Source organism: Arachis ipaensis, chromosome B7, assembly GCF_059453495.1.
Source record: "Arachis ipaensis isolate K30076 ecotype BB chromosome B7, ASM5945349v1, whole genome shotgun sequence".
In the NCBI taxonomy this organism is placed as follows: Eukaryota; Viridiplantae; Streptophyta; class Magnoliopsida; order Fabales; family Fabaceae; genus Arachis; species Arachis ipaensis.
The window spans coordinates 141,864,259-141,891,039 of NC_142442.1; the positions used below are offsets into that span (position 1 = coordinate 141,864,259).

A 26,781-nucleotide genomic window follows, 5' to 3' on the forward strand; every position below is an offset into this window, starting at 1 on the left:
CAAAAGCAATCAACATACCTCTTGCGTGTTGTTCCGGTGGTGTCGCGTATCCAAAACTGTGACGAATCTCTGAAAAATTACGAAAAATCTCTGACAACAGAGACAACACGTCCCATCAAAAAATTCTGCACATCCACAATACTTCAAAATATCCAAAATATTAATATTATACAAAAATACCACTACTTTTTTCTATATAAAATAAAATCTTCGTAATTCAGTATGGCTAAATTTTTTCAATAAAAAAATCAGAGTTACATTAAAATGGATATGCATGAAGTAATTACAATGATATGATGTCAGAACAAAACTCAAGTAACGATTTGTGTAAAGTAGAATTTTATAATTTTTACCTGCGAAATGCATGTTAAGATTTAACTTGTTACATTTTAATTTAAAACCTGCAAAACACAGGTTGTGATTTAATTTTTTTTTTTAGTTTAGAACATGCAAAACACAGGTTATGTTTTAACTTTTCTTTTCAAATTTCAAAACCTTCAAATGCAGATTATGTTTTACCGGCTTTTTATGACTTTTATGCCGTTTATATAACGTAGGTTGTGTTTTGTTTTGTTTTTAATTATAAAACGTAAGTTGCATTTTGTATAAGCCTATAAATACCATTGTTGTTTATCTCTTCCATGCTTGTGATTTTTTTTGACAACTAATAGTATCAAAAAAATTGGATAAGGTGATGTTAAGGCTATAAAAAATATTACAAATTTATGAGTGCATTATAATTGTGAGATCATATCACACACACATGAAGGAGTGGTTTTTATGTGTGAATCTCCATTTTCTTTTGCTATTCTATGCACCATGAGTTTTACGAAATAACAAAATGGTGTTTGTGATAACAAAGTTACATTCAAAGAAGGTGAATAATATTTTATACAGAAATCTTGTTGTCGTATTTGGTGGGCTAATACAATTTTAAATAAGGCCCATCACTGACGACGATGTATGCAACAGATATTTTATATTTATCAACAAATCTAATTTCACGTGCCGATGATAGAGTTGTATGTTGAGTTTGAACAACATATGTGCCTTGGATGCAGTTGACAAGGAGTTGAATATGGATGAAATCAAGGACATATCTTGGGAAAAAAATAACAATGACAGTGAAGAGGAATTCGAAGCCAACTATAAAATCGATGACGAAAATGATGACAAAAACTAGGCAGTCAATCTGGCAGTGCAAAATGAAGTAGATATAGCTATCAACCAGCATCTCTTCGGTGTTCCGTCTTTTATATGAGCTCTGAATCTCGCAGCCATGCATGCTTCGAAATTTTCTGAGTATGCGAATATGGGTATGTTATGTTTATTCAAAATTAGTTACCATTACCATTTTTTTTATTTAAGCTTGAATGACGAACGATAGTTTGCATTTGGTAGGTGAAGGCAATGCAATGGCAAAAGACGGTGAGTTTAGTATCGAAATAAAATTTGGTTCTAGAGAGTAGATGATCTCTATAATCAAAAGTTACACTATCTCTAGAGACTAGAGGAGTTGATTACATGGCATATGAGTCGAAGCCGCAGATATTCTATACAAAATGCAAAGGGCATGATAGAGGATGTGATTGGTTTGAAAGAAATGATGTTGGGAGATCAGGAGATACAGTGGCAAACACACGTGTACCATTGGCACGATTTCACAAGATCAAGCCATGTTGGACTTAGACATGATTGAAGATGCTATTAGGTCGTTGGTTGAAGTAAATCCATCGCTAAAAGTGAAATCTATTATTGTAGAAATTTAATTTAAATTCAACTATACTGTAAGTTACCGTAAGACTTGGTTGGTTAAGCAAAAGTTCATCACAAAAATTTTCGATGATTAAGAAGTTTCTTATCAAACTATGTCAATATGGTACAAAGCAATGTGTGCCAAAATGCAAAAGTCATGTGTTCAAATAAAAGCTCTGTCAAAATCAAATATCTCAAATTATTTAACTATTCGTAATTATTAATTTAACATAAAAACTTTATATAAATTTCTGTTATTTTACTATCATAAATTTTATTATTCTAGTAGTTAATTATTTAGTTAAAAATATGTAAATATATATAAATGTATATAAACACATAATAAGAATAAATGACCATTTGTACCCATGAAAGATGAAAACACTGACATTTGTACCCATGATAGCTCGAAACTAAACTTATACCCATGATAGATGCTGTCCGTGTGACAAAAGTGCCCTGGCTTGGATCTGAGTTTGGTTCGTGGGTTTCTGAACCTACGTGGCACTCCCACCCTCCAAAGTCATATCTGACGTGGATGTGAACGTTGATTATCAAAAGGGGGATAGGTTGAACGCATGAAATCAAAACCCTAGGTAGCTTCTCCCCTCCCCAATACAAACCAGGATCCAGAGAATCGATGCTTGTTGAATCTTATTGAGTGTGACGTGCACCCACGGTGATAAAGAATTAGGTCGTACCTCCCGCAATGTCTTTCCGCAGATTTACCCCTGCTCCAAGTGATGGCAGTCGCAGTTCTTCTTCAAGTTCGAAGAAGATGAAGGCGAAGAAGCTGGACGACAGATGCTTCTGTGGAAGAGAGTTTGCGTTGATGGAGTCTGGCACCGTTACGAACCCTAATCGATGGTTTATCAGATTTCCTCTATGGGCAGTAATGGACAGACGCTGTTGGAGTTCAAGTGAGAAAGTTTTCTTTGCATTTAAGTTGACCAATCGGTGAATTTGTTTTGTTTTGCCAGACAAGAGACTGCAAATACTTTGTATGAGTTGATGAAATCGAAGAAGGATGGGAGGGCATAGCAAGATGTTTGGCCAAAAGACAGTCAGGGAGTTCTTATCCAAGGCATGATGATGGGTTCACTGTCACTGAACCTGGGGAAAATCAGCAAGCATCGTCAATCCTGGCGAGAGGGATAGAAAAATTTAGGGCTGAAATTAGGGGTGAAATTATGGGAATTAGAGTGTTGCTTTTATGGATAGCGTTGGGTGTTGCATTTTGTTTGATCTGTGAGATGTATTTCTTTATGAAAATATAAAATTTGTATGGAGTTGGGGTCTTTGTAAATCATGAGAGAGTGAATGTATTTTCTGATTTTGACATAGACACTTTGATGCTGTTGCTGCTTTGTAAGTTCCATATGATAAATTTTATTGCTAGTCAGTTGGTATGCAGCTATATTTTCTACTTAAAGAATCATAATTAAGCTCAATCTGTGACATAGAGACCTGATGGTTGTGGTAATGAAATATAAAACCAGGCATAGTAGGTGCTGTTCGATTAATGATAATCTTGTTCCATAATAGAGTGAGTAACAGTTATACATAGATTTTGCAACTTAAAGCATAAGCTGAAAACCAGGAAAGCTAAGTCAACAAGTGGACTGACCATGAAATAAACCAAAAAACATAGTTGATTACAGCAAAAGTAGCATTTCATAGTCAGAACAACCAAAATAGCAATGTTTCTTAGTCCAACATAGTGAAATAAACCAACCAGTTCCCAACTAAAATTAGTGTATCAGCAATGGCAATTACATCAAAATAGCAAAAAAAATTCAAAACACAGTCTATGACATTGGTGTTGAGTTACTGCTCCCGCTCGAGATTCCATTTTTGGCTCCGCTTGATGCACCTCTCCTGCCTCGACCTCTTCCTTCACCCCCTGCCTCTAACAGTTGTGCCTCTTGTTCTAGAAATACCTTCCACACCAGTTGTCGGCATGAACTGCACGAACCTTGTGGTTGTCCCTACACTAGCACCCTGCAGTGGATTTGGGGTTGTTTGAGAGTTATGTGTGGAAGGGGTTGTGGTTGGATTCTTGGGAGATGGTGCAGATGCTTGTGGGGTATGTGCAGACAGGGGAGGGTCGCTTGACACTTCCCCTTTTAGGATGTTTCTTGGCTGGTCCAGTGGTTGTTATAGTCTGGGGTTGTGTGGTTGCTGGTGGTGGCATCGGGGGTGGAGGCTGGATTCCAAAGAACAACCAGTGTAATAGTATGAGTCGTTAAACAAATGTAATTAAGGAAATGAATAAAGGAATGAACTAACCTGTGCAGTCTGGGCTGCTGTGGAACCGTTTCCCACTTCAGTTGCTGTTGCTTCAACCTCGGCAGCTTCTAATGTCTCCTCATAGTACATTTCAGCCAGCATATCTTCATCCTCATCACTTGCAGGGACTTGGGGTGCAGCACTCCCTTCACCCATTACTTCCTTTCTCTTCTTACAGCTTCGCTTGTTGTGACCAGCCTACGTAAAACAGGTACTAGTTAAATTGGTACACATAAAGTTAAACATCAAATTATAATATACTAAACACACCTGGAGGCAGTATTTGCATACGATGGTGCCAATCCTCCTCTTAGTTCTATGAGGATCACTCTTATCCTTAGGGGCATCATTTCTTTTGTCTCTCTTCGTTGAAGGTCTTCCGATTGGCTTTTTGTACCGGGGTGGCAGAATTGGTAGGGTGTCAAGGTGCTCCCAGAACTCTTGGCTTGGAACTGGACGCATTGAAGTCTAATATGAAGCATTATAAGCACCCATCGTGAGCCAGTTATGTGCATACTTTTCGGGTCTTCTATTTTGGTAAGCTAAAGCAGCACATGCATGTCTACAAGGTAGCCCAGTCAATTGTCAGAGTCTACAACTACATGTACCTTTGCCCAAGTCCACACTGACCTTCATGGAAAGACATTGGACTTCATAAACATTTTCCGCGTCATCTCCGGTTGGAAGGGGTCTCCATTTGTTGCTCTCTCTCTTCTCTCTTTCTAATCTGCTCTGTTGAGTTGGGGCTAACCTTCCACTGTACCCAACCAAAGCCTTTTTGTTCCTTGCCATGATCCGCATTACGTAGCACCTCACTTCTTCCAACATGGTTATAATCGGTTTTCCCTTCATCTTCTTGACCTTGGCATTAAACACCTTGCAGTTATTATTGGTGTAGTTGTCCATCTTAGGGTACTCACTAAAATGTGCTCTGCTCCACTGTTTCGGACTAATCTTGTCCAAGTATTTCCAAGCCCCTACATTGATCTTTTTTAGCTTATCCATTGCAGCATTGAAGTCCTGTGTCGTAGTGGCCTTAGCACATGACCACATACACTTCTTCAGCTGCAAGTCACTCCATTTCTTGCAAAAGTTTTGCCATATATGCATGGCACAGAACCTGTGGTTGGCGTTTGGGTACATTTCTTGGACTGCAGGAATTAACCCCTATAGATAACCATTAATATAAACAGCATTCAATAATCACTCTTCAACAACTGTCAACAGTTATCAATAAACAAACTTCAATGATAATAAACAACAGGTATCATAATTCAACAATAGCAAGCATGAAAACAATAATTCAATAATAATTCTTCTACAATAATTCAATTTTCAAACTTCAATGGCCATAAACAACAGTTATCATAATTCAATAATCATACTTCCAGACCCTAAACAACACTAATCATTCTTTTACAGTATGCATCTAAACCTAGTTCATTAGTCAAGCATAAAAACCTATACATTGCAGAATTAAAACACATAACAAAATTAAAACACAAATACCTTCTGCATGTCCGACATGAAGTTAAACCCGTTCGCCTAAAAATCTCCCACATCATCCTGAAGGATATCTAAAAACCACTTCCAACTTTCCTTGTTTTCTAATTCAACAATTGCATATGCAATGGGGTAAATGTGGTTATTTGCATCCTGCCCTATAGCTGTTAATAGCTGACCCCCACAATACCCTCTAAGAAATGTGCCATCCAACCCTATGAATGGTCTACAGCCACCTACAAATCCCTTCTTGCATGCCTCAAAACATACATAGATCCTCAGAAAAAGGAAATTTGAATCAGGCATGGATTTGTGTGTATCCTAACTGTAGAGCCAGGATTAGTCTTCAGAATCTCATTAGCATAGTCACGAAGAATTGCATACTGTGCAATCTCAGATCCCTCAATCCTCTCCTTTGCCTTTTTCATAGATCTATAAATCTTTCTCTCGTTGATGAGTACATCATACTCAGCTCTGAAGAACTGGTCAGCCTCTCTCACACTGAAGTTTGATTGAAGTCTTATTCTTTCTTCTAGCTCATCAATCACCCATTTACCATCTGCTGACTTGCAGTGATTGTCCCTACTGCAGGTGCGTTCGTTGACAAAGGTCTTAACCTGATAACTTGCTGGAAATATGCTCTTGGCACAGTATATCTGCCAATGATATTCTTCATCGTAGCATATAGCCTTTGATCTTGTAGAGTCACAGCGTGCAAAGAAAATGCTTCTTCCGATGTTTATATTAAACTTCCGGACTGCTTTCCTAAACTGATTTAGAGTCTCAAATTTCATTCCCACTTCCAACCTCACCTGGCTAACAGGGGCATCGGCATTACTTAAGGAAAGACTGGGGTCTCGTCAGAATCTTCATCACTAGGTATGCTATGCAAGTCCTCTGATTCATAGCAATATACCCAACGTTGTCATCAGAAAAATCATCCTCATCAACCGGGGCATAGAAGGTTGGAGGCTTGTTCGAATCAGGATTAGGGATGAATGACTGTCCTGTAGGGGGGCCTCTTTGTTGATCTTCTCCTGTTCTTTTTTGGCCAACCCTCAGCCTCATCTGAAGGATTGGTTTCATTATTCTGGGGAGTCCTGTTGGAGTCAGAAGGTGGGGCTGACTCAGGGATTTCTTGTAAAAGTGAATTTCTGTAAGGATGTGGGATGTATTAGGTGAGCTGCTCAGGTGCAATAGGATCAGAGACATTGGCCTGAGAGGGAATGAATTGGTCTGTCTCATCAGAGTGCCAAGGTTGTTGTGAAGCTTCAGATACATTGGCATTAGGGGGAGGGATTGGGTTTGTCCCATGAGTTTGGGATGGTTGCTTCTCTACCTCAAGAGGTGGCTGGGAAGGTTGGGACTGAGTTGATGGTGGTTCATCGGGCTGGACAGGTGTTGGAGGTGGTTGGGAAATGTTATTTGGTTCATGTGTTGCTACAGGAGCTGGGTTGTTCTCTTGATGGGCCTCTACCATGGGCTGGGGCTCAGCACTTTTTTGGGCCTGCTTGTCAACTTGGACATTACCAACTATCTCAGCATCGTCATCATCTTTCACTACTGTTAATCTTCTTTTTGGAGTCTTCTTTGGAGTTGGTACCCTTTTAGCACAGACCTTTCTTCTCCCCTTTGATGGAGTCAATTCCTTATCCTCAACTACCACTAGCTGATCCACGGGATGCTCTGTATACACATTAATTTTGTTTTCATTATTCATGACTGCCTCATACATTCTAACTACATCCATATCAACCCTTAGCAACCTCAACCCATCATCAAGCTCCTTCCCAGGTTCTAGCCAGTAAAACTCAGAAATTGACGTATATCCAATGTCCTTCAGCAAGTCAGAGATGAAAAAACCATTGAGGGTATCAACGTTTATCCTCTCTATCTCCGTCACTTCTCCACCAATGTAGCTAACCTTACCAACTGGCTCTCTCTCAAACCTTCCTCTATGATGAATGGACAGAGTTATGTGGATGGTGGCCATCCCTGGAAGTAAAATTTAACAAACCAATAAACACACATTCTCTGTAACTGATGCTAACACAAACCCTAAACAAACTACTCTCTATTAATTCTGAAGGAAATACAGTAACTCATACGGTTTCATTAGGTAGCAACGTTTGTCTAACTACTTGCAACGACATATGAAATTATTCATTGGTGGGAAACGACATACCTGTGTAATTCTTCAAAGGGAGTGACCACCTCGATGTCGAATACGAAAGGAATGGTAAAAGGCTCTCCTCGCTACTCGATTCGGCGTACTCTAGTCGTCTTCTCCGGCTTCGAATGGACCAACGGCGACGACGAACCTCTCCTAAGGCACCACTGATTCTCGCGGGAACTGACATTTCTTTTTCCACTTCCTTTTGATAATCAACGTTCACATCCACGTCAGATATGACTTTGGGGGGTGGGAGTGCCACGTAGGTTCGGAAACCCACGAACCAAGCTCAGATCCAAGCCAGGGCACTTTTGTCACACGGACAGCATCTATCATGGGTATAAGTTTAGTTTCGAGCTATCATGGGTACAAATGTCAGCGTTTTCATCTCTCATGGATACAAATGGTCATTTATTCCACATAATAATTACTGATTTTTTTAGGATATGTTATGCTAGTTTTTCATAGCCTTTAGGGGCTTCTTGTCGCTTTGGGTTCGCACTTGTGCTCTGTAGCAGCACGAGACAACGCTGTGGCAGTAGGGTCCTCACTTGTAGAAACTTGAAACATTGAAAACAACCAGAAAAATAACAAGTACATATATTTAAAGTTTAAACAGAAAAAGGGCAAGCGCTTTTCTTTTCTTTCTTGCCAATCACAACTCCTCCTCATATCTCTTATATTTATATTATTATTACTTTGTGTAATTGAAAAATTATACAAAGGAAAAATTGGTATATCAGAGCCATATGAGCAACATGGCATTGTTGTTGGAATGCCAGTGAAGAATGGAGACACATCATAACAAATGAACTGTAATTGAGCTCACTTGAACTTTACAAAAATTAATCCTAATCCTCATTTAAGTGTCTACCAAATTTGATGCAATAATGCAATTAGTCCTAGGTGTCAATGAAATCAATGAACGTTGGTAAGTTGGTGGTGTTACAATCGCCCCCAATTCATGAATTTCTTAACCTCATCATACAAGACTAAGATAGCTGCAGCACCTGTGCTTCTAAACACATTTGAAACCGTGCCGCGGTAGAATGAAGCCAACCCCTCTGTCCTATAGATCTTCCTCCAGCAATCCAGGGTGCTGTGGTACACCGGCCGTTCCATCCCCGACTGCATCATCATCCTCCTGCGGACCGTGTCTAATGGGTAAGATATCAACCCTGCCGAGGTTGTGACTGCCTGAGCTACCAACCAGCGCTTCCACAGAGCAATCTCCGGCTTGGATTCTTCTTCGGATAGAATCTCTTTTATTGTATCAAAGCCTCCAAAGTAAAGGCCCCTGTGGACCACCATCCCTTGTAGGGATGCAGGAAGGCCCCTGTAAATCCCCCGGATCCCGTCCTTTTCGAATATGGTAGCCAGGAAATGGTAGATGCCACGAAACTGACGTGCCTCTTTCCTTCCGATGTCAGCAGCAAGGCGGGTATGTGCAATGTCAAGGGGGTAGACTAAGATAAGTGCTGTACAACCGGCCGCAGCACCAGCGACAAAATTGGCAGATGCACCGGAGAAGATAGTACTGTCATGAGAGTTTCCACCTCTTAACATGCACCTGTATAGATCCTGTTGAAGAAACAATTTATCAAGATTCTTACATTAACTATAACATTCTGTTACAGAAACATAACTTTCCACTCGAATGTTGCATGTTTCTATACACTATGCTATACACTATCTTCTTTAATATTGCATATTATACTTCAATAAGGGCAAAGAAAGGTAAGTTGGTGTGAATTTTATTTTCCAAAAATACCATCTATCATCTCACGACAAGAAATCCTCATTATTTTACAATTTACACGGAAAATATGGTCTGGCACCAAGCTGTGATCACCTTTGTCTTAATCACTCATGGTTAAAAAAGAACAAGGAGGAAAAGGAAACAGGGAATAGCAAAGCAACACAACCAAAAGTAGATTTCAAGGGTTCTTATGATTGCTTTTTGGCAATTTATTAACTAACCTTGGGGTCACTGTTCAAGTGTGGAATAGCTGGATTAGCAACTTTAGACTTAATTATCTTCCAAATAATCATGTCATGTCTTAGGTTAGGACACTAAATACACAATAATAATGGCTGCATGAGTCACATCTTATGCGAGGAACTTTGTTGTACGTATGTCGCATCTTTACTAAAGCATCAGCTTAAATGAGAATAAATGCTTAAATCCTTTCTATTCTTTTTGTGGTAAAGATACTGCTGTTATTATACTATAGACCACTATCAGCAAAGTGCATTTGGCCAGAAAGAATTCCCATATTCTTCAGTCAGCAACTTCAATGAAACTTCACATAAAATCCTCCAGAGATAGAATATTTTCCTTCTGAACAATGAAATCAGATGCCCAGCTCAGAATTCATCAGTTCCATTCACTCCCTTTAATCGTGATCTATAAATCTATAGATGTTTTGGAATCTAAAAATGATGCTCCTCTTTGCATCTGTTAGATTTTTTGTGGTGGTGGTTGATGGGGAGAGAGAAAAAGCAGAGTGACGAATCAAATTACTTTCATCTTAAAAAAGTAACTGGTGATCCTGAAACAATCTACTTAACTAATCTCGAATTATGCTGAAACACTATATTGACTATGCTGCAGCTAAATAATAACTGGAAGGGAAAAAAAAAGTTGCAGATAATTAGATAATTGAAAGCACACAAATTATCCTTCTCCAAAAGGAAATTCTCTTAGGGAGCCGAGAAATCCCAACCATTCGAATCAAACATTAAACGAAATGAATAATGAATCAATCCGTGTGTATCTAAGTTATGTAAGTCCCTAACTCCTATACTTGGCATCAAGACCTAACTCCTATTGCAAAACGTGTTGATCAATATATTGTTCTATTGAAAAATATTAACTGTAGTTATCTTATTTTGCCAATACATGTTCTTTGTGGTTTTCATAATTTGATGCTTTTACAAACTTGCACTTGCACTCACACCCATGCCCATAGATGAATTTGTAAACTGGTATTACTCTTAGTCCCAGCAGAAACAAACAAATTTTCTGGCCATTGAGTACTTGCAGCTGTCTCAGTACTAGTCTCAATAACATGAAGGCAGCAAGGAATGCAGAAGCATCTATCTGATATCATGCATTTCAAGAAAAATCTAACCTAAAGGACTGGAAAATGGAAACACCTAATAAAGTTAGGGAAATAAAGAGGCATTTAATTGGAACTAGTTAACCTTGATAGCACCACAAAGACGGGAGGTGCAAAAATGTTGGGAACTTGGAACAAACACCATCATGGAATACAAGTTCCAAATAGTCATACAACAGATTCATTCACAGGGCATCTACAAGATGACATCATCCACCATTCTTCATTTTGTTTTCAAACATCACATAAACGTTTAAAGTAGTCTCTCAAGCAACCAAAATAGTATGTCAACAAAAATGCAAATAAGGTAAAGTTTTTTTTTAAATGAAACAAGGTAAAGTTGCTAGAGGGGGTAAAAAGAAAAAAAGAAGCTATTAAGAACAAAAGAAGTGCCTGGTGGTAACTCTAAACAAAAGAAGTGGTTGGTAGGATTCTTTGCAGTTGTCTGGAACATTTGGCTGGAACGAAATAGCAGAGTTTTTCAGAACCCTGTGACAGGAGTTGGTGCTATTAAGAATAGGTCGTTTTTGAGTTACAGGGAATGGTGCGGGGTTGATCCGTTTGGTTGTTGATGGCAATGCCGGAGATGACAACGGATTAGTTTCTTTGTACCTGTGTTTATGTTCTTAATTTCGCTTGTCTTGATTACCTACTTGCTCCACATTAGTGTGTTGAGCTCCTTTTTGTTCAAAAAACAAAAGAAAAAAAGAAGCTATTTTCTAGAGAATCTCAAATGATATATGACTGCAAATACTTCAACTCTTCAAGGACCATTTAACATTGAAGTAATCAGAGACTCACTGCAATGGTACATAATATCAATCAAACTCTATGTTCTAATAACATCACTCAAACTCTCCATGTTATATGCATAGTGTGTTAAGTTTCTTGGCTCAATTGATGGGGAATCTACTGCCTAAATATGGAAGATTGCCAATAAATTCTTTGGGGAAAAAAGAAAAAGAATGAATTTAAGGAAAGAATACAAACCTTGAGAGAGAAATTGAGTGCAACGGAAGGATAATAGCGAAGAACACTGCTGCCATTACCACGCCACAAAGAGAGAACGCCTTCTTCTCTAACAGTGCGGAGTATGCAATCAAACATGCCCTTGAATCTTCGACGCCCGCTCGAAACAATAGCCAAATTGCTCTCTTGCGTCTGCAGAAGAAGCTTGGCCCTCTCAATAGGGGCCACAATGGTGTGAACCACCCCACCCATCACCGCCCCAGCCATGAGATCACGGTGAAAGTTCACCAGCTTCGAATTCAACGACGATCTTTCTTGTTCTCTTCTTAATCTCAATCTTGCTCTTTCTGGGTCATCATCCTCACCGCTCATCCTTCAAAATTTCCCCCCTTTTGCGTTTCTTCACTTTCCTCTTCTCCAAGTTAAAAACTTTGCACAAAATTGCAAATACCCATTATTGATTTTTCCTTTAATAAAGAAATAAGGGTGCCCGGAGCACACCGCCTATGTAAATTCGTAGTTCTTCGAAGCAAAGTTTGGTTTTTTTTTTCTTTTTTATAATTTTTTTAATACCTTTATCAATATCAAGAATCAGCAAAAGGAGGGAATCGTAAAAACGTGATGGGCTTCTATTTTCTAATGGTGATAGAGTAAATGGTTAAAGAGTGGAATGGGTTTCTTTTCTTTATCTTGTTTGTTCCATTTTGACTTTCCGGTCACGGCAGCCATGGATAAACCGATAAAGATAGTTTTGTTTCATTTTCATTTGTTACTGATTCTCTCTCTCTCTCTGACTGCGTGGATTATTCCACGTGTAGTGATCTACTGCTATGTTGGGAAGTTTTCAAATGGAAGGGAATGAAACCAAGAAAGAAAAGAGAATTGAATCCAAAGAAAAAGATTGTCAACCATCACAAGGCATAACAACTACTGCTACGTGTTTCATTTTCCGATCTTATCTCCATCAATAATATTTAGTTTAGTTGGGTTTATCCAAGTATGGATATCAATATTGAATAGTGATTTTTCTCTTTCTTTTCTTTATCCTTGAATGAATTAGGCTAATTTTATGGTGTCTATTAATTATTGTTTAAATTTTATCTAATTTATTTTTTTATAGTAAATTTTAATTTTTTAAAAATTATTTATTGTTATATTTTTTAAATTAAATATTATTTTTAATCTTTTTTAATAAATAGTCATTATCTTTTAGGTACCATAATATTCACAAAGTATAAATATTAATAGTGATTTTTGTTGTGATAAGATTGAATAGGTGGATGTCCATTTTTAAGAGATAATGAATTTAATGAAGGTTGAAAATGTTACTTTTTGTATACCTATAAATAGGAGGCTAAACCTTAGGTAAACATAGAGCAATAAACAATTCTCTCTCTTTTTTACGTTGCAATACTTCTTTTTCTTTCTTTATATATATATACATTACAAATTTACAATATATAATATTAGTAAATATATTAATGATCTCTATTATATTGAGATAATAATTGTGGTAAATACTACTACTAGAATTAGCTAATTATACTTCTTTATTTATTTTATATTACCTTATCCATATTTATTTAATTGTTTTACAATACGTTATCAGTACGAGACTCTGATCAAATTTTAGGAAGACTCCAGGTAACAAATTTTTATTATGTCGAAACTCTCTCATCTTGAATTCAATGATCTTGATATATCTGGAAACAATTATTTATCATGGATATTAGATTTTGAAATCCATCTTGATTCAATGGATCTTGAAGATACTATTAAGGCTGAAAATAATACATCTCAAAAGAATATAACCAAAAACCATGATTTTCTTTCGTCCTCATCTTGACGTATGATTGAAAAATGAATATCTCACATTAAAAGATCCTACAAATATGTGGAAAGACCTTGAAAAAAGATACAATCATTAAAAGACGATAATACTTCCTCAAGCCTGATATGTTAGAGAAAATTTTTTCAACCTTCCATGCCTCGAATGTGCTCCTACAGCAGCAGTATCGAGAAAAAGGATTTAAAAAATATTTTGAGCTAATTTCTTGCCTTTTTATTGCTGAGCGCAACAATGAGTTACTCTTAAAAAATCATGAAGCACGCCCAGCTGGTGCCACCCCATTTCCTGAAGCAAATGTGGCAAATCATAACCCCGGAAGAGGTAAATGGCAAAATTTTGGTAATAAAAAAAATTATGGAAGGAAGAAGAATTATATTCACAAGAAAGGATCTCACCAGAAGTGGGATAAAGAAAAAACAATGGAAAATGTAAATCAATTGAGGATAAATGCTTCCGTTGTGATGGAAAGGACCATTGGTCACGTACTTGTCGTACCCAAAGGCACCTAGTTGATCTTTATCAAGCATCATTGAAAAATGATGACAAAGGAAAGGAAATAAATTTTGTTTCAAATGATGAAAATTCCACCACTCATTATGATGTATCTAATTTCTTTGAGGATCCTAAAGGAAATAATACATCATTGATCAAATAGCCAATATTTCCTTCAGAATCTTTAAAGAAATTAGATACATCATAATGAGTGGTGAAATTTTCATCATTTGAAACAAAATTTGTTTCATTTCCTTTGTCATCCTTTTTCAAAAATACTTGATAAGGATCAACTAGATACCTTGGGGTACGACAGGTACGTGACCAATGGCCCCTTTCCACCACAACGGAAGCATTTATCCTCAATTGATATACTTTGCCCATTGTTTCTTTCTTTATCCCACTTTTGGTGAGATATTTTCTTGTGAACATAATTTCTTTTCCTTCCATAATTTTTCTTGTTATCAAAATCTTGTCATTTACCTCTTCTGGGGTTATAATTTGCCGCATTTGCTTTAGGAAATGGGGCAGCGCCAACTGGGCACGCTTCATGATTTCTTAAGAGGCAACTCAGTGTTGCGTTCAACAACAAGAAAGCAAGAAATTAGCTCAAAAAAAAAATTTTTAAATCCTTTTTCTCGATTGCTACTGCAGGAGCACATTCGAGGCATGGAAGGTCAATAAAATTTTCTCTAACATATCGGGTTTGAGGAGATATCACCGTCTTTTGATGATTGTTCTTTCTTCAAGGTCTTTCCACAGATCTGCAGGATCTTTTAATGTGAGATATTCATTTTTCAATCATACGTCAAGATGACGACGAAAGAAAATTATGGCTTTGGCTATATCTTTCTGGGATGTATTATTTTCAGCTTTAATGGTATCTTCAAGATCCATTGAATCAAGATGGATTTTAGCATCTAGTATCCATGGTAAATAATTGTTTCCAAATATATCAAAAGCATTATATTCAAGATGAGAGAGTTTCGACATAATAAAAATTTGTTACCTGGAGTCTTCCTAAAATTTCGTTAGAGCTTCGTGCTGATAACGTGTTATAAAATAACTAAATAAATATATAAGGAAGAGATAACAAATAAAATAAAAAAATATAATTAGAGAGAAAAAGATGTCTTATTACTTTTGTTGTGTATTCCCTTTGCATTAGTACATGTATTTATAGGCACATAAAATTTACTTTTCAAACTTCTTCATTCTAAGAATTTATTTCCTTCAACGTAAGGAAAAAGTGCTACTCATAAATGGACATTCATCATCCTTATCTATCCGTGTCACAACACTAACAAGTTTTATAGCTCATATTTTTCACGTGTCCAATCTCAGCTTCCTTCATGCACCAGGCATTCAATTTTGAGATCAGTATACTCATTGTTCCATTGTTAAACACATAGAGATGTGCCTCATTGCCAGTAGCTAGCTTTGGATAAACTCTACTACTCATACAAACTCTTCCACCTTCCCCAAAACTCTCAATAATAGAGTGGTCAATCTGCACAATAACAACAAGTACTATATCAGATTAACAAGATGAAACAAGGAGAAAGTTAATCACAAGGAACCAATATACCAAGCTTCTAAGTGAAATTGTTCTGGGATTAGAATCTACATCAAAGAAAGTTCCATATGTTGTTTTATCAAGGCCATTCTGCAGTGAGGACCTGTGAAGTTGTAAACAAATTCAATCCTAAAATATATTATATGAACCAAAAATATTGAATTAGGGGGATACTCAAAGAAGCAACCTAACCTGCTTTGATCACTGCACATTAGGCCTACATATTTATTGGATGTTTTGTATACTCTAAAAGAAATTGCAGTATGCTCTCTTAAGTCTTTTGAAGCTAAAGCTAATAAACCAAATGGCCCTATTATGCCACTCCTTGGTGCATTACTACAGAGTAGTTGAGGATCAACACCACTGAGATCAAAGGATTCAGCATTTTCTAGTTCAGGAATCTCAAACAATACCTCTATATCAGCCTGGTTAACACACAACTTTAGTAGTCACTTGGAGGAAAATCTGAGAAGAAAAGACACTTTGATTTTACATTTTTCACTTACTTGTGATGCAGTGATACCTGATACTTCAAGTATTGATCCACCTCCGAGTTTCTCTCCATTAATACTGATGTTCTTGCTTCGCAGTTTTTCGACTTCTTCGATTGGCCACTGTACTAATCGGTTCCCACTTTTGTTATCAAGCCAAACTTGTCTTGGAATTGACTGCATACATGATACATCAAACTATGATCCTCCATATCTTAATGATTTCTACTTTAGGATATGAACAATGTTCAATGATGCTGTTTCATTAGGAGCAAGAGCAAAATGCATATCATGGAAAAGGATACCTGTACACCAGCCCAGCCTTTGTCAATATCATCTTTTTCGCTGTCGGATTCATTTACCCAACCCCACAATATTCTCCTGTTTTTAGCATAGTCAAAGAATGATTTGGAAGCATAGAATTTACCATAGTCATACCTCAAGTCCAAACTAGTTCCTGTAAATTTAGCATCAGCAATAAACCTCTCTTCATCAGAGAGATATTTTCCCACAAAATAGTAGTCATGTGCCATTCTTAGGTAGCCTACCTTCGCGACATGCCTAACACTCGAACTTTCGACAGATGAATCAACCCCATTAGTCCCATTGATGGACACTGGATAAAAATCCGGGCATTCACATACTCCAGTATTATCTGTTGCATAAAAAGGATTAGCATCTTCTAATTTCCAATTAACAAAATCCTCACTTTGGTACAAAATTGCCCTCCCTTGATCACCCTTTTGAGCACCAATGATTATTCTCCATTTACCATCCTTTCCATGCCAAGCAGTTGATGGATCTCTAAAATTGTCCACTTCAGCAACCTCACTAGGAATTATCACAGGGTTCTGAGTGTGTTTCACCCACTCCCTTAAAAAAGGGTCTGATAAGTTCTTTGGCATAGCCAAATTCTGAACTTGGTGCCTGTTATGATCAATACCAGTATACATGATAACAGGTTTTCCATCTAAGAGGATTGTGGCTGAACCAGACCAACAACTAATGATATCATATGCCTCACTTGGTTCAATAGCATTGTTTAGGTGAATCCAATTGATGAGATCATAGGACACTGAATGGCCCCATACTATTCCATCACCAAAAGTTGCTGCACTAGGGTTATGTTGGTAGAAAAGGTGGTAAACTCCTTTGTAATACATTGGTCCTGTCACAGATACATCAAAATAAGTCACCTGATCATACTTTTTGGATCTCATTGAAACAAGTAGTTCTAAACCTGTACTTCACATTCCACTGAAACAATACTTGTATAGCTTTATTTCATAGAGTAAAGTATCGTTTTTGTCGCAGGGTAAATCCTATTTGTGTCCCTAACGTTTAAATCGTCTTATTTGTATCTCTAACGTTTGTAAAAGTGATTCAATGTTATCCTACCGTCAATTACACATCATGAGCGCTTTAATTTGAGTTTTAAAAATCTCTTCTTGAAGTTAGAATACAAATGTCTGGAATAGAATTGATGATCTACTCCGAAAGATAGCTCATCAAATGTTGAAACTAATTCCTGCAACATTTACATAATTCACTTTTCTAAGAACATAATTGAATCTAAACACAAATAGTGGGTATAATATTAAAATCGAACACATTTAAGTGAGACCTAATTGAGAATGAATACATCCAAGTGAGAATAATTGAAAAATATAATCTGATTTGTTAGTATAATTGATAGTAGGATAACATTGAATCACTTTTATAAACATTAAGGATACAAATAGGACGATTTAAACGTTAGGGACACAAATAGGACTTATCCCAAAAGTTGGGACAAAAACGATACTTTACTCTATTTCATATTATGGGTCATTAGCAAAATCTCAAATTGAAAAGAGCAAAACGGGACAGTCTTGACAAAAGGGCAAAATATCCTTACCCTAAAACAAAATTTGTCAAATTTTTTCTCCATCCATAATTTAGAGATAACAGAACAAGGACAAACACAATTTTATTATCTTATCTTTGTCTCATATTTCTATATTTTCTATACTAAACATACTAACTAAAACATAGCCTTTTATATATTCAGAGGCTTACCATTAGGATCTGCATCATGAAGACATCCATGATCAAATTTTCTTCAGTGAAACTTGAAAAACCATATAGGAAAAGGATTAGTCAATGAAACTGAAAATAAATAATTAACAGAGATACATGTTTCTAAGCTTAATGGGGGTGTGTAATACCGTTCATCCAATTTTGTGGAGGCTGAAAGTGATAAGAAGTTCGATAAGGCGGGTTTTCAGGTACCCTGTACTTGAAAGGATTGATAGTGTTAGTGTGTGGCCATGAATCAAATCCATTAGCAACGTTTTGCAGAAAAGTAAATAAGGCAAGTAACACTAATACTAGTGTTGCAGATATCTCCATGATGATAATATTAGATTTTCTCCTTCTTGTATTGGTGCCTATAACAGATATTTAATTTAGAATTGTATGACTCAAGTTGTGTTCTTGAATCTTGACTATATAATAATCTAATGTATAATTGATTAAGGATAATGATTAAAAATTAGAAGTGAGGCCTACGCTAAACCAATCCGATTATTGAAGTGATGATATTGATAGCAAACCCTTCATTTGTTTATTTGTTTAATAATTCAGTTCTGTCTAATAATAGAGGGAGATAGTATAATATACTTAATCTCTTCAATAGTGGATTAAATTAATTGATTAAATTATTAACAGTTGTTTTTAGTCACACATGCTCATCACATAAACATAAAAAAAGAAGAATTTTTTTTTAGGTAACTCTCAAATTTCTCAAACTTAGTTGAATTTTAAACTAAACTATATTTATTTGTTTTTTTTTTTTTTTGCCAAAGTTAGGAATAAGACTCGAATTCGCGACCTCTAAATGAATATCGAAAAATTATACTATTTGAGTTATAACTCCTTGGCAACTCAACTATATTTATTTATTGATAGTTACTTTATAAAAATATCTTTATAATTATTTAATAATTTATAATATTATCTTCGTATAAATATATTTTGATAAAAACACTCACCTTAGGGCTGGTAATTCATACCCTACCCGCGGGTATCCAATCCGATCCAACTCATTCGGGTAGGGTAGGGTACGTGTTTAGGGTGTACCTTACCCTACCCTGCCCTACCCGCACCTCATATATTACACATAAGTGAACAACCACTAAATTAATTAGTTAATTTAATAATTTAGAGCATTAGTTTTTTATTTTTTATGTTATTAATATGTATAAAATTTGAAATGATTGAATTTTATATTTACTTTAAAAAAATTTTATATTTTTACGGGTAGGGTAAAGTAGGGTAGAGTTTAGAACTTTAAGATGCGGATAAGATTATAATTAAGAGATTCTTAACTCGCAAATAGAGCAGGATATAATTTTAATAAAATTTTCAATTGACAGATAGAATTAAGGTAGAATACCCTACCCTACCCATTGACAGCTCTAGTCACCTTATTCATTTTGAGGTAGATGTAGAAAAGTCAATTAGCAAATCAGCATCTATAGTGCCTCTATCCCTTACAGGGCATAGGCCCATAAATGGGTATTTCGTAAAACCATACCATGAAAATTGTTTTAGTCGATGGGCTTGAAATTCAATTGGGTCCAACCCAAATATAGTATTGAAATTAAAATCTTGTTTTAGATGAATGCAAAATATTGTCAAATTGTGATGATATTTTGATCCGGTCGGATTTATCATGATGAGTAAGGGGACACCACACCGGCAAACCAAGCATAGAGCAGCATGTAATACAACGTTCAAATTAAAGAGAGTTCACAACTTCATATGGCCTTTCCTTCTAAGGCTTTCGGTGCCTGAGGACCCCATTACCCCTTATAATAAAGTGGATAAATTATTGTATTGGCTTCACTTATATAATATAATTATTGAGATTGATGTAGATAGACAGTTAGTCTTTATATTTTATTGTCTCTCTCAATTAATCATATCCCACTATATATGTTTCCTTATATAATTATTTTTGAGCTACGATCATCTATCTTTGATTGCTTATTGCCATGCAAGTAAAAGTAGTACCTAACGATGAGTTAAATCTTAATTTGGTTTCGATCCAGCAATATCGCGTGAGTGAAGAAGGGCAATGCCGCTTGTAAAGCTCTTTCGTCGAGTGCGCGATCATGACAGGACTCAGAAAAGCAGACTCGAACTACTTGTCCTGCTAGATCGACTCGAGGACGGTGAAACATTATGTTGAGAAGAAAGCCTTGACGAGGTGCAATCCTTGTAACCGGGAAAGCCACTAAAAGAAAGAAATTCCCTTTTGCCTGGCTTGTGTAGCCTATGCGAAGCAAGCCGGAACTGGGTCCATAGCGCTCAAAGTGCGCGGATCGTTTCTGAAATTTAGTTCGGTACTTAGAATAATCTCTATAATTTTGTTGGTTCCAATTAGAATTCCTAAATTTATAATTGTGGTTTCAGCCAACTTGTTCCTGCAATCATTTCTGTCATCAGAATACTTATTTGATGCAATTGTATAACACGGTGGACACTACTTAAACCACGACGCATTAGTTTCGCGTCCAAATCCTTTGGAAACCACGTCGTTTTAGTTTTTTGTGGGTTAAAATTCTCTTTCTTTCCACTACAACGATCATAAGTTTTCAAACATTAAGAAAATCCTTACACTACGTGATTTCCAAAAGATTTGCGTGCGAAACCAATGCGCCATCGTTTAAGTAGTGTCCACCATGTCAATAGATTGTGCTAGATCAACATTCTGGTGACAGAGATGATCGCAGAGACAAGTTGGAGTCACAATTATAAATTTGGAGGTTCTAATTGAAGCCAACGTTGTGGAAATCATTCTAAACATCAGACCAAATTTCAGGACCAAATTGAGATTTAACTCACTTAAGGATTTTTAGTTATTTCTATCTACTGTCAAATTTCTATGGGGTTATTCTGTGGCATGTACACATTTCTGACATCTCACTTTGAGACAGGTAATAAGTACTTAAAGTTAACAAATAATTTAAAAAATTATAATAAATTTATAGATTCTTGAAAAAAATATTAAATAAATTCACGGTGAAATGAAATACTTGACTTATAAATGTCTGATAATTTGTAATATCGGATATATGATCCATTTATAGTAAAAAACATTAATACTTATTTGACACTATTATTTCTTTAAAGGCCTATGCGTCACAAAATTTCTCAATGATTTACATGTTTGATTATTAAGAACTACTTAATTGTATGTATGTCTCACCCTTTATTTAGCTTATGCATGCAAGCCAAAATACTGCTTTCCTATGTCCAAATTAAATTTAGTTTGAATTCGAGTTAATATTTATATTAGTACTTTTTTTTAACTAAAGATAGGAGGAAGACTCGAATTCGTAATCTTTTAGATGAGTATGGAATTGAGCTATAATTTAGTGACAATATTTATATTAGTACTTAAAGTTAGGGGTGACAAAATGGGTTGAACCCGTCGGGCCGACCTGCTAAACCCGCTAACTAGGATTTGGAGCTCGCCAAATTAAAAAAATTCGCCAAACCCACACCGTCAAATTAGCGAGTTTTGGCGGGCCGGGCCGGGCTGGGCCGAAGATTTTTATTTTTCTTTTTTTATTAAATAAAAGAGTGATTACTATTATAAAATTAATAATTATAGAATTTTCAAACACTTTTTTGTTTTTGTTTTTATTCTTTTTTATTTTAGTTATTAACTTTATTTATTTTATTTTATAATTTCATATATTTGCTCAAATTATGTGACTTATTTTTTAAAATAAAGATGGTTCTATTGACAAATATTATTTTAAACAATTTTATTAAAGTTAAAAATTAAAAAAAGATAGTGAAAAAAATTATATTATAATTTGACTATTTTTTATTTGTATTTGATTTTTTAATTATTATTTTGGGTTAGTTTTAATGAATTTTATTTTTAAAAAAAAAGTCAAGCAGGTTAGCCCGCCGACCTGCCAATCCGCCGTAAAAAGGGGGTGGGCTAGCATTTTAAACTCATCTTAATTGGCGGGGCGAGTCGGCCTGCTCCGTTTATGGAGCGGGCCTATGCGGGGCGGGGCGGGTTGGGGCGGGGCGACCCGCTTTGCCACCTCTACTTAAAGTTATATTCATGTCTCAATTTAATTTTTAAATTTTGATTTATTTAATTTAATTCTGTAATTTATATTTGTGATTTATGTTGATCTTTTGACCCTTTTTTTTGGTTACAAAACTGTAAATGGTACGTGGAAATGGATTGATGACTATCATACTAAATTTTTTAATGACTATTTAATGTAATAAATAAATTTTTTTTACTTTAATTTTCTTATAAAATTTTAAAAATCATAATTCTAATTTTATTTAAAGATTTTAAAAATTTTTAGAAAGAAAATTAAAATAAAAAAAATTTCAAATGTCACGTTAAAGAATTATTTGAGAGTCTAGTGTAACCGTCATTAATCTCTTAAAATATTTTTTATGATAAAAATAAGATTAAAAATTAACATAAATCATAAATATTAAATTAAATAAATTAAAACTTTAAGTACCAAAATTAAACACAAATATAATTTCAAACAACCATCTAAGTAGTATTAACTCATTGAATTCTTATACTTGTGGAATCTTGATATAGTAATTGTCCAATCCCCTTTACATTATTATATATATGACTGAAATGTATATAAAGAAAAATAAAATAAAAAGAAGTATAGAGAGTCAATGAAATATCTATATAATGTGTACAATGAAAATATAGGAATGTTTGATTAAGTAGGATATCAGATGTTTATTATTTTTGATACTCGAATGATTATTTTGAATAATATAAATATATTATGTTTAAGAAATTAATAGTATTTTATTTAAATGTTTATTTTTTAATTCATATTACGCTAAATAAATAGCGTTAAAATAAAAGTCATACTCTTTCAAGTTGTATAACGGAAAATCAAATAAAAACTGAGACGATACATATAAGTATAATTTCTTTACCCATATGTGGTAATAATCATCATCATGAGAAACTAAACTATATATATTCTTGGAAGTGTGAGTGCATAAGAGAGGAAAAGCAGGTTTGCTTTTAAGTTTTACCCTACAACATATGCTGTTAAAAGTTTATAATCAACATCTCATCATCATCTCGTGTTTTACTACTTAATTAGCTTTATCTCTACTTTTTAGGAGCAGAGAATGTTGGCCCGGCGGCAAATCAATCACTATCACTCAAATATACACATATGTATAGTTCGAAGGGGAAAATTAAAATCATAGTGTCATAATGTAACGCAATTATTAAGGAGAAGAATTTTAGACAAGGGCCAGCATTTATTAATAATTAATTAAAGAGCTAGGTGTTGGGCCAGCTGTGGCAAGACTTCGAAAAAAAAATCAAGTGAGATAACATAATATTAGAAGAAATCACATCCAACTCAAAACTTTAAGATAGTAAATTAATGAGTCTCTCATCTTATAAACTCCTCACTATTTCTTATTTTCTTTGATGTGAGACTAACTTCAACACTAACACTAGAAACAAAGGAAAAGACAGAAATTGCACGTCTTTTGGCTTTGATGGCTTTGGTTTTTGGTTTTGTATGGGTGCGAGCTTCAACCACGTCCCTTTCTATCTCACCCTTCTCTTATCATCTCTTTCTCTCTATTCCTTCTTCATCACCTTCACACACGCAATTACATCTCTCTCTCTCTCTATCTGAAAGCAATTAAGCTTACGTTAATGGAACTTAAAGCATAGAAAAGAAAGCGTTACAAACTGAAGTGGGATCTTCTCATAATATAATATCTTTCTAACATGACATCTGCATCAAGTGAGATAAGTGCCTCTACTTCGCTACCAATAAAGAAGAAGAGAAATCTCCCAGGCCATCCAGGTAATAGTTAATAGTTAAAAATCGTTAAATAGTTTGACTGATTTGACTATATATGTTGCTATGAATTGTTGTTGTTAGACCCTGATGCGGAAGTGATAGCCTTATCACCAAAGAGCCTGTTGGCAACAAACCGGTTCGTTTGTGATGTTTGCAACAAAGGGTTTCAAAGAGACCAGAATCTGCAGCTTCATAGAAGGGGCCACAATCTGCCATGGAAGCTAAAGCAAAGAAGTAACAAAGAGATAATAAGGAAGAAGGTGTACGTTTGTCCAGAGCCAACTTGCGTTCACCATGACCCCTCAAGGGCACTCGGCGACCTCACCGGAATCAAGAAGCACTTCTGCAGAAAGCACGGCGAGAAGAAGTGGAAGTGTGACAGGTGCTCCAAGCGCTACGCCGTTCATTCAGATTGGAAAGCTCACTCCAAAATCTGTGGCACCCGAGAGTACAAATGTGACTGCGGAACCATTTTTTCTAGGTACCATCAAAACTATACTTATTATTATATTTTGGTTTTTCACGGTATCTTCTGATTCAGCACGAACTTTATTTAACAGTTTGTCATCGGTAAATGAGATGCTATATAAATAAGTGTAGAGATTTAAATCTACACTTACTTAAACGAATTAATAAGCTAATTTAATGTATGTAATAGCTAATAGTGCTCACATGTTCTAATGGTAAATTGAAAAGTGCTTGTAATATAAACCTTCCATTGTTACTTATCTTATCCTATATGTCTCCGAGTAAAACAAAGAAATGTGCTAAAAAGATGACAAAAAGAGTGTATGCGTCAAAAGAGCACTTAAATATGGTTAATCATTATTTATGCAATGTTGTGAATAATTATACGTTGAAGGTTATTATTATTATTTATGGTAAAACTCAGGTAAAATTGGCTTCACGTGAAGTTGATATCTGAAAGTCGTTAGATAAAAATTTAGTCAAATCATCTAACGGCTCTCAGATATTAATTTCACGTGAAGTGGACTGCACCTGAGTTTCCCCCATTATTTATAGATAAAAACTCAGGTGAAGTCGACTTCACATGAAGTTGATACCTGAGAGCCGTAAGATGAAAATGTAGTCAAATCAGTCAAATCATTTAACAGCTCTCAGATATCAACTTCACGTGAAGTCCACTGCAGCTGAGTTTCCATCTTATTTATACGTGCTTTTCTGTGTATTTTTTTGTTTTTTCTTCTTTCACTTTTTTTGTGTGGTTGTAGGAGGGATAGTTTCATCGCTCACAGGGCATTCTGTGATGCTCTAGCACAAGAGAGTACGAAAGCAATCACAACCTTGTTCAACCCATCATCATCAGTGAAGAAGGAATTGCAAGAAGTTAATTTAAGATCAGAAAATCGTCCATTATGGTTGTCTTACTCAACCTCGGTTGGAGGAGAAGGAAGCCATGGAAGAGTAGTTCATAACAATAATAATAATAATAATAATAATAATTCAACATTATTATTCTCCTCGCCGCCGCCGCCGTCGACGTCGCTGCTTTCTACAATGATCCACCATGAAAACCCTAACCCTAATATTACTATGTTGCCACCTAATAATAATGCTTTATTATTTGAAGGCATGGCTTCATCTTATTCTTCTTCTCATAATCTCATGTCTGCTACTGCATTGTTACAAAAGGCATCAGAAATAGGTGCAACGGTGTCGCTGGGTAAACCCTATCTACAAGCTCATCATCACCATCGGGGTCACGTGCCTGAAAGCACCACCACGGGGTATGGCACCTTGTCGTCAATGGCCACATCTTCATCATCTGTTTCTGGATTATTGGACATGGATTCACGTGAAGAGATAGGGACAGGGATGATGTTTGCTCGTCATCATCATCATGGCTTCTTGGCATCTTATGAGAGTTACAAAGCTGATGAGCACACAAAAGAAGCTTCTCTTCTTGTTCATAATGATATGATGGATGGTACTAGTACCTTTGAGGAGGCTCTAATGAGAGGAATCATGAATCATCCTACGAGAGAAGATGCTGATAATAATAGTAATAACTTTGATGAACTTGTTTCAAGATCCGCGGGATCCCGCGGCGGTGGCGGTGGCGGTGGCGGTGGCGGTGGTGTCAACGATGAGACTAGAGATTTTTTGGGGATTGGGGTGTTTTCTCAGAGAGATATTTTCAATATATCTGGTCTTCATCATCATCATTTGGATTCTTCTTCGTATGGCAACCAAAATCAAAAGCAACCACCCTGGCAAGGGTAATATATATTGTATGGAAAATATACTTTAATTTGTATATTCATTATTCTGTTTAGTATATTGTCTTGAATACAAATTCTTCTCATACTGAATGAAATATAAGACAATATGAAATAAGTTTCATTATACGTTGCTCTCATGTTCATACCCTAATTGTTGTCTTTAGATTTTACTAGGTGTTAATTGGAAGAAACCCACTTTTTTATTTTGAAAAAAAATTCAAGAAAATTTAGTTTAATAAGAGAACATATTTTTAGTCTACAATTTTAAATATTGCTGATTAATTATTGACCGAAAATAATAAATTGAAGAATGCTAGGGAGCCAGCAATTTTGGTGTTTTATAATACCATTAATTGACTATCAATAGTATTTTTAATGGTGTGAGATTACATCTAATGGTGGGAGATCACTCACTTTTATTTAATGG

General features: G+C 35.6%; 3 protein-coding genes across 5 annotated transcripts; 1 reads left to right on the forward strand and 2 right to left on the reverse strand.

The window, feature by feature from the left end:
- Window positions 1-8,271: 8,271 nt before the first annotated feature.
- PM-ANT (Mitochondrial substrate carrier family protein) lies at window positions 8,272-12,787 on the reverse strand. Its single transcript, XM_088492513.1, has 2 exons — window positions 11,833-12,787; window positions 8,272-9,301 (listed from the first exon to the last, which is right to left on the reverse strand). Exons 1-2 carry the CDS (start codon window positions 12,181-12,183, stop codon window positions 8,666-8,668), a joined length of 987 nt encoding a protein of 328 aa, XP_088348639.1. The 5' UTR covers window positions 12,184-12,787; the 3' UTR covers window positions 8,272-8,665.
- A 2,480-nt stretch (window positions 12,788-15,267) lies between these two features.
- On the reverse strand, window positions 15,268-18,848 carry LOC107606310 (beta-fructofuranosidase, insoluble isoenzyme CWINV3). 3 transcript variants are annotated; one of them, XM_016308354.3, is made up of 7 exons: window positions 18,427-18,512; window positions 18,278-18,329; window positions 16,525-17,387; window positions 16,235-16,396; window positions 15,921-16,153; window positions 15,741-15,831; window positions 15,268-15,662 (listed from the first exon to the last, which is right to left on the reverse strand). In XM_016308354.3, the coding sequence occupies exons 3-7, from the start codon at window positions 17,380-17,382 to the stop codon at window positions 15,453-15,455; spliced, it is 1,554 nt and encodes a 517-aa protein (XP_016163840.1). In that variant the 5' UTR covers window positions 17,383-17,387; window positions 18,278-18,329; window positions 18,427-18,512; the 3' UTR covers window positions 15,268-15,452. The 3 variants fall into 3 exon arrangements, with proteins under 3 accessions (XP_016163840.1, XP_088349544.1, XP_088349545.1); XM_088493418.1 differs by lacking the exon at window positions 18,278-18,329 and having other exon boundaries at window positions 18,427-18,848; XM_088493419.1 differs by lacking the exons at window positions 15,741-15,831; window positions 15,921-16,153; window positions 18,278-18,329 and having other exon boundaries at window positions 18,427-18,707.
- A 4,924-nt stretch (window positions 18,849-23,772) lies between these two features.
- Window positions 23,773-26,478, forward strand: LOC107606311 (protein indeterminate-domain 7). The gene is made up of 3 exons (XM_016308356.3): window positions 23,773-24,114; window positions 24,193-24,592; window positions 25,344-26,478. Exons 1-3 carry the CDS (start codon window positions 24,036-24,038, stop codon window positions 26,353-26,355), a joined length of 1,491 nt encoding a protein of 496 aa, XP_016163842.1. The 5' UTR covers window positions 23,773-24,035; the 3' UTR covers window positions 26,356-26,478.
- The last annotated feature ends 303 nt before the right edge of the window (window positions 26,479-26,781 follow it).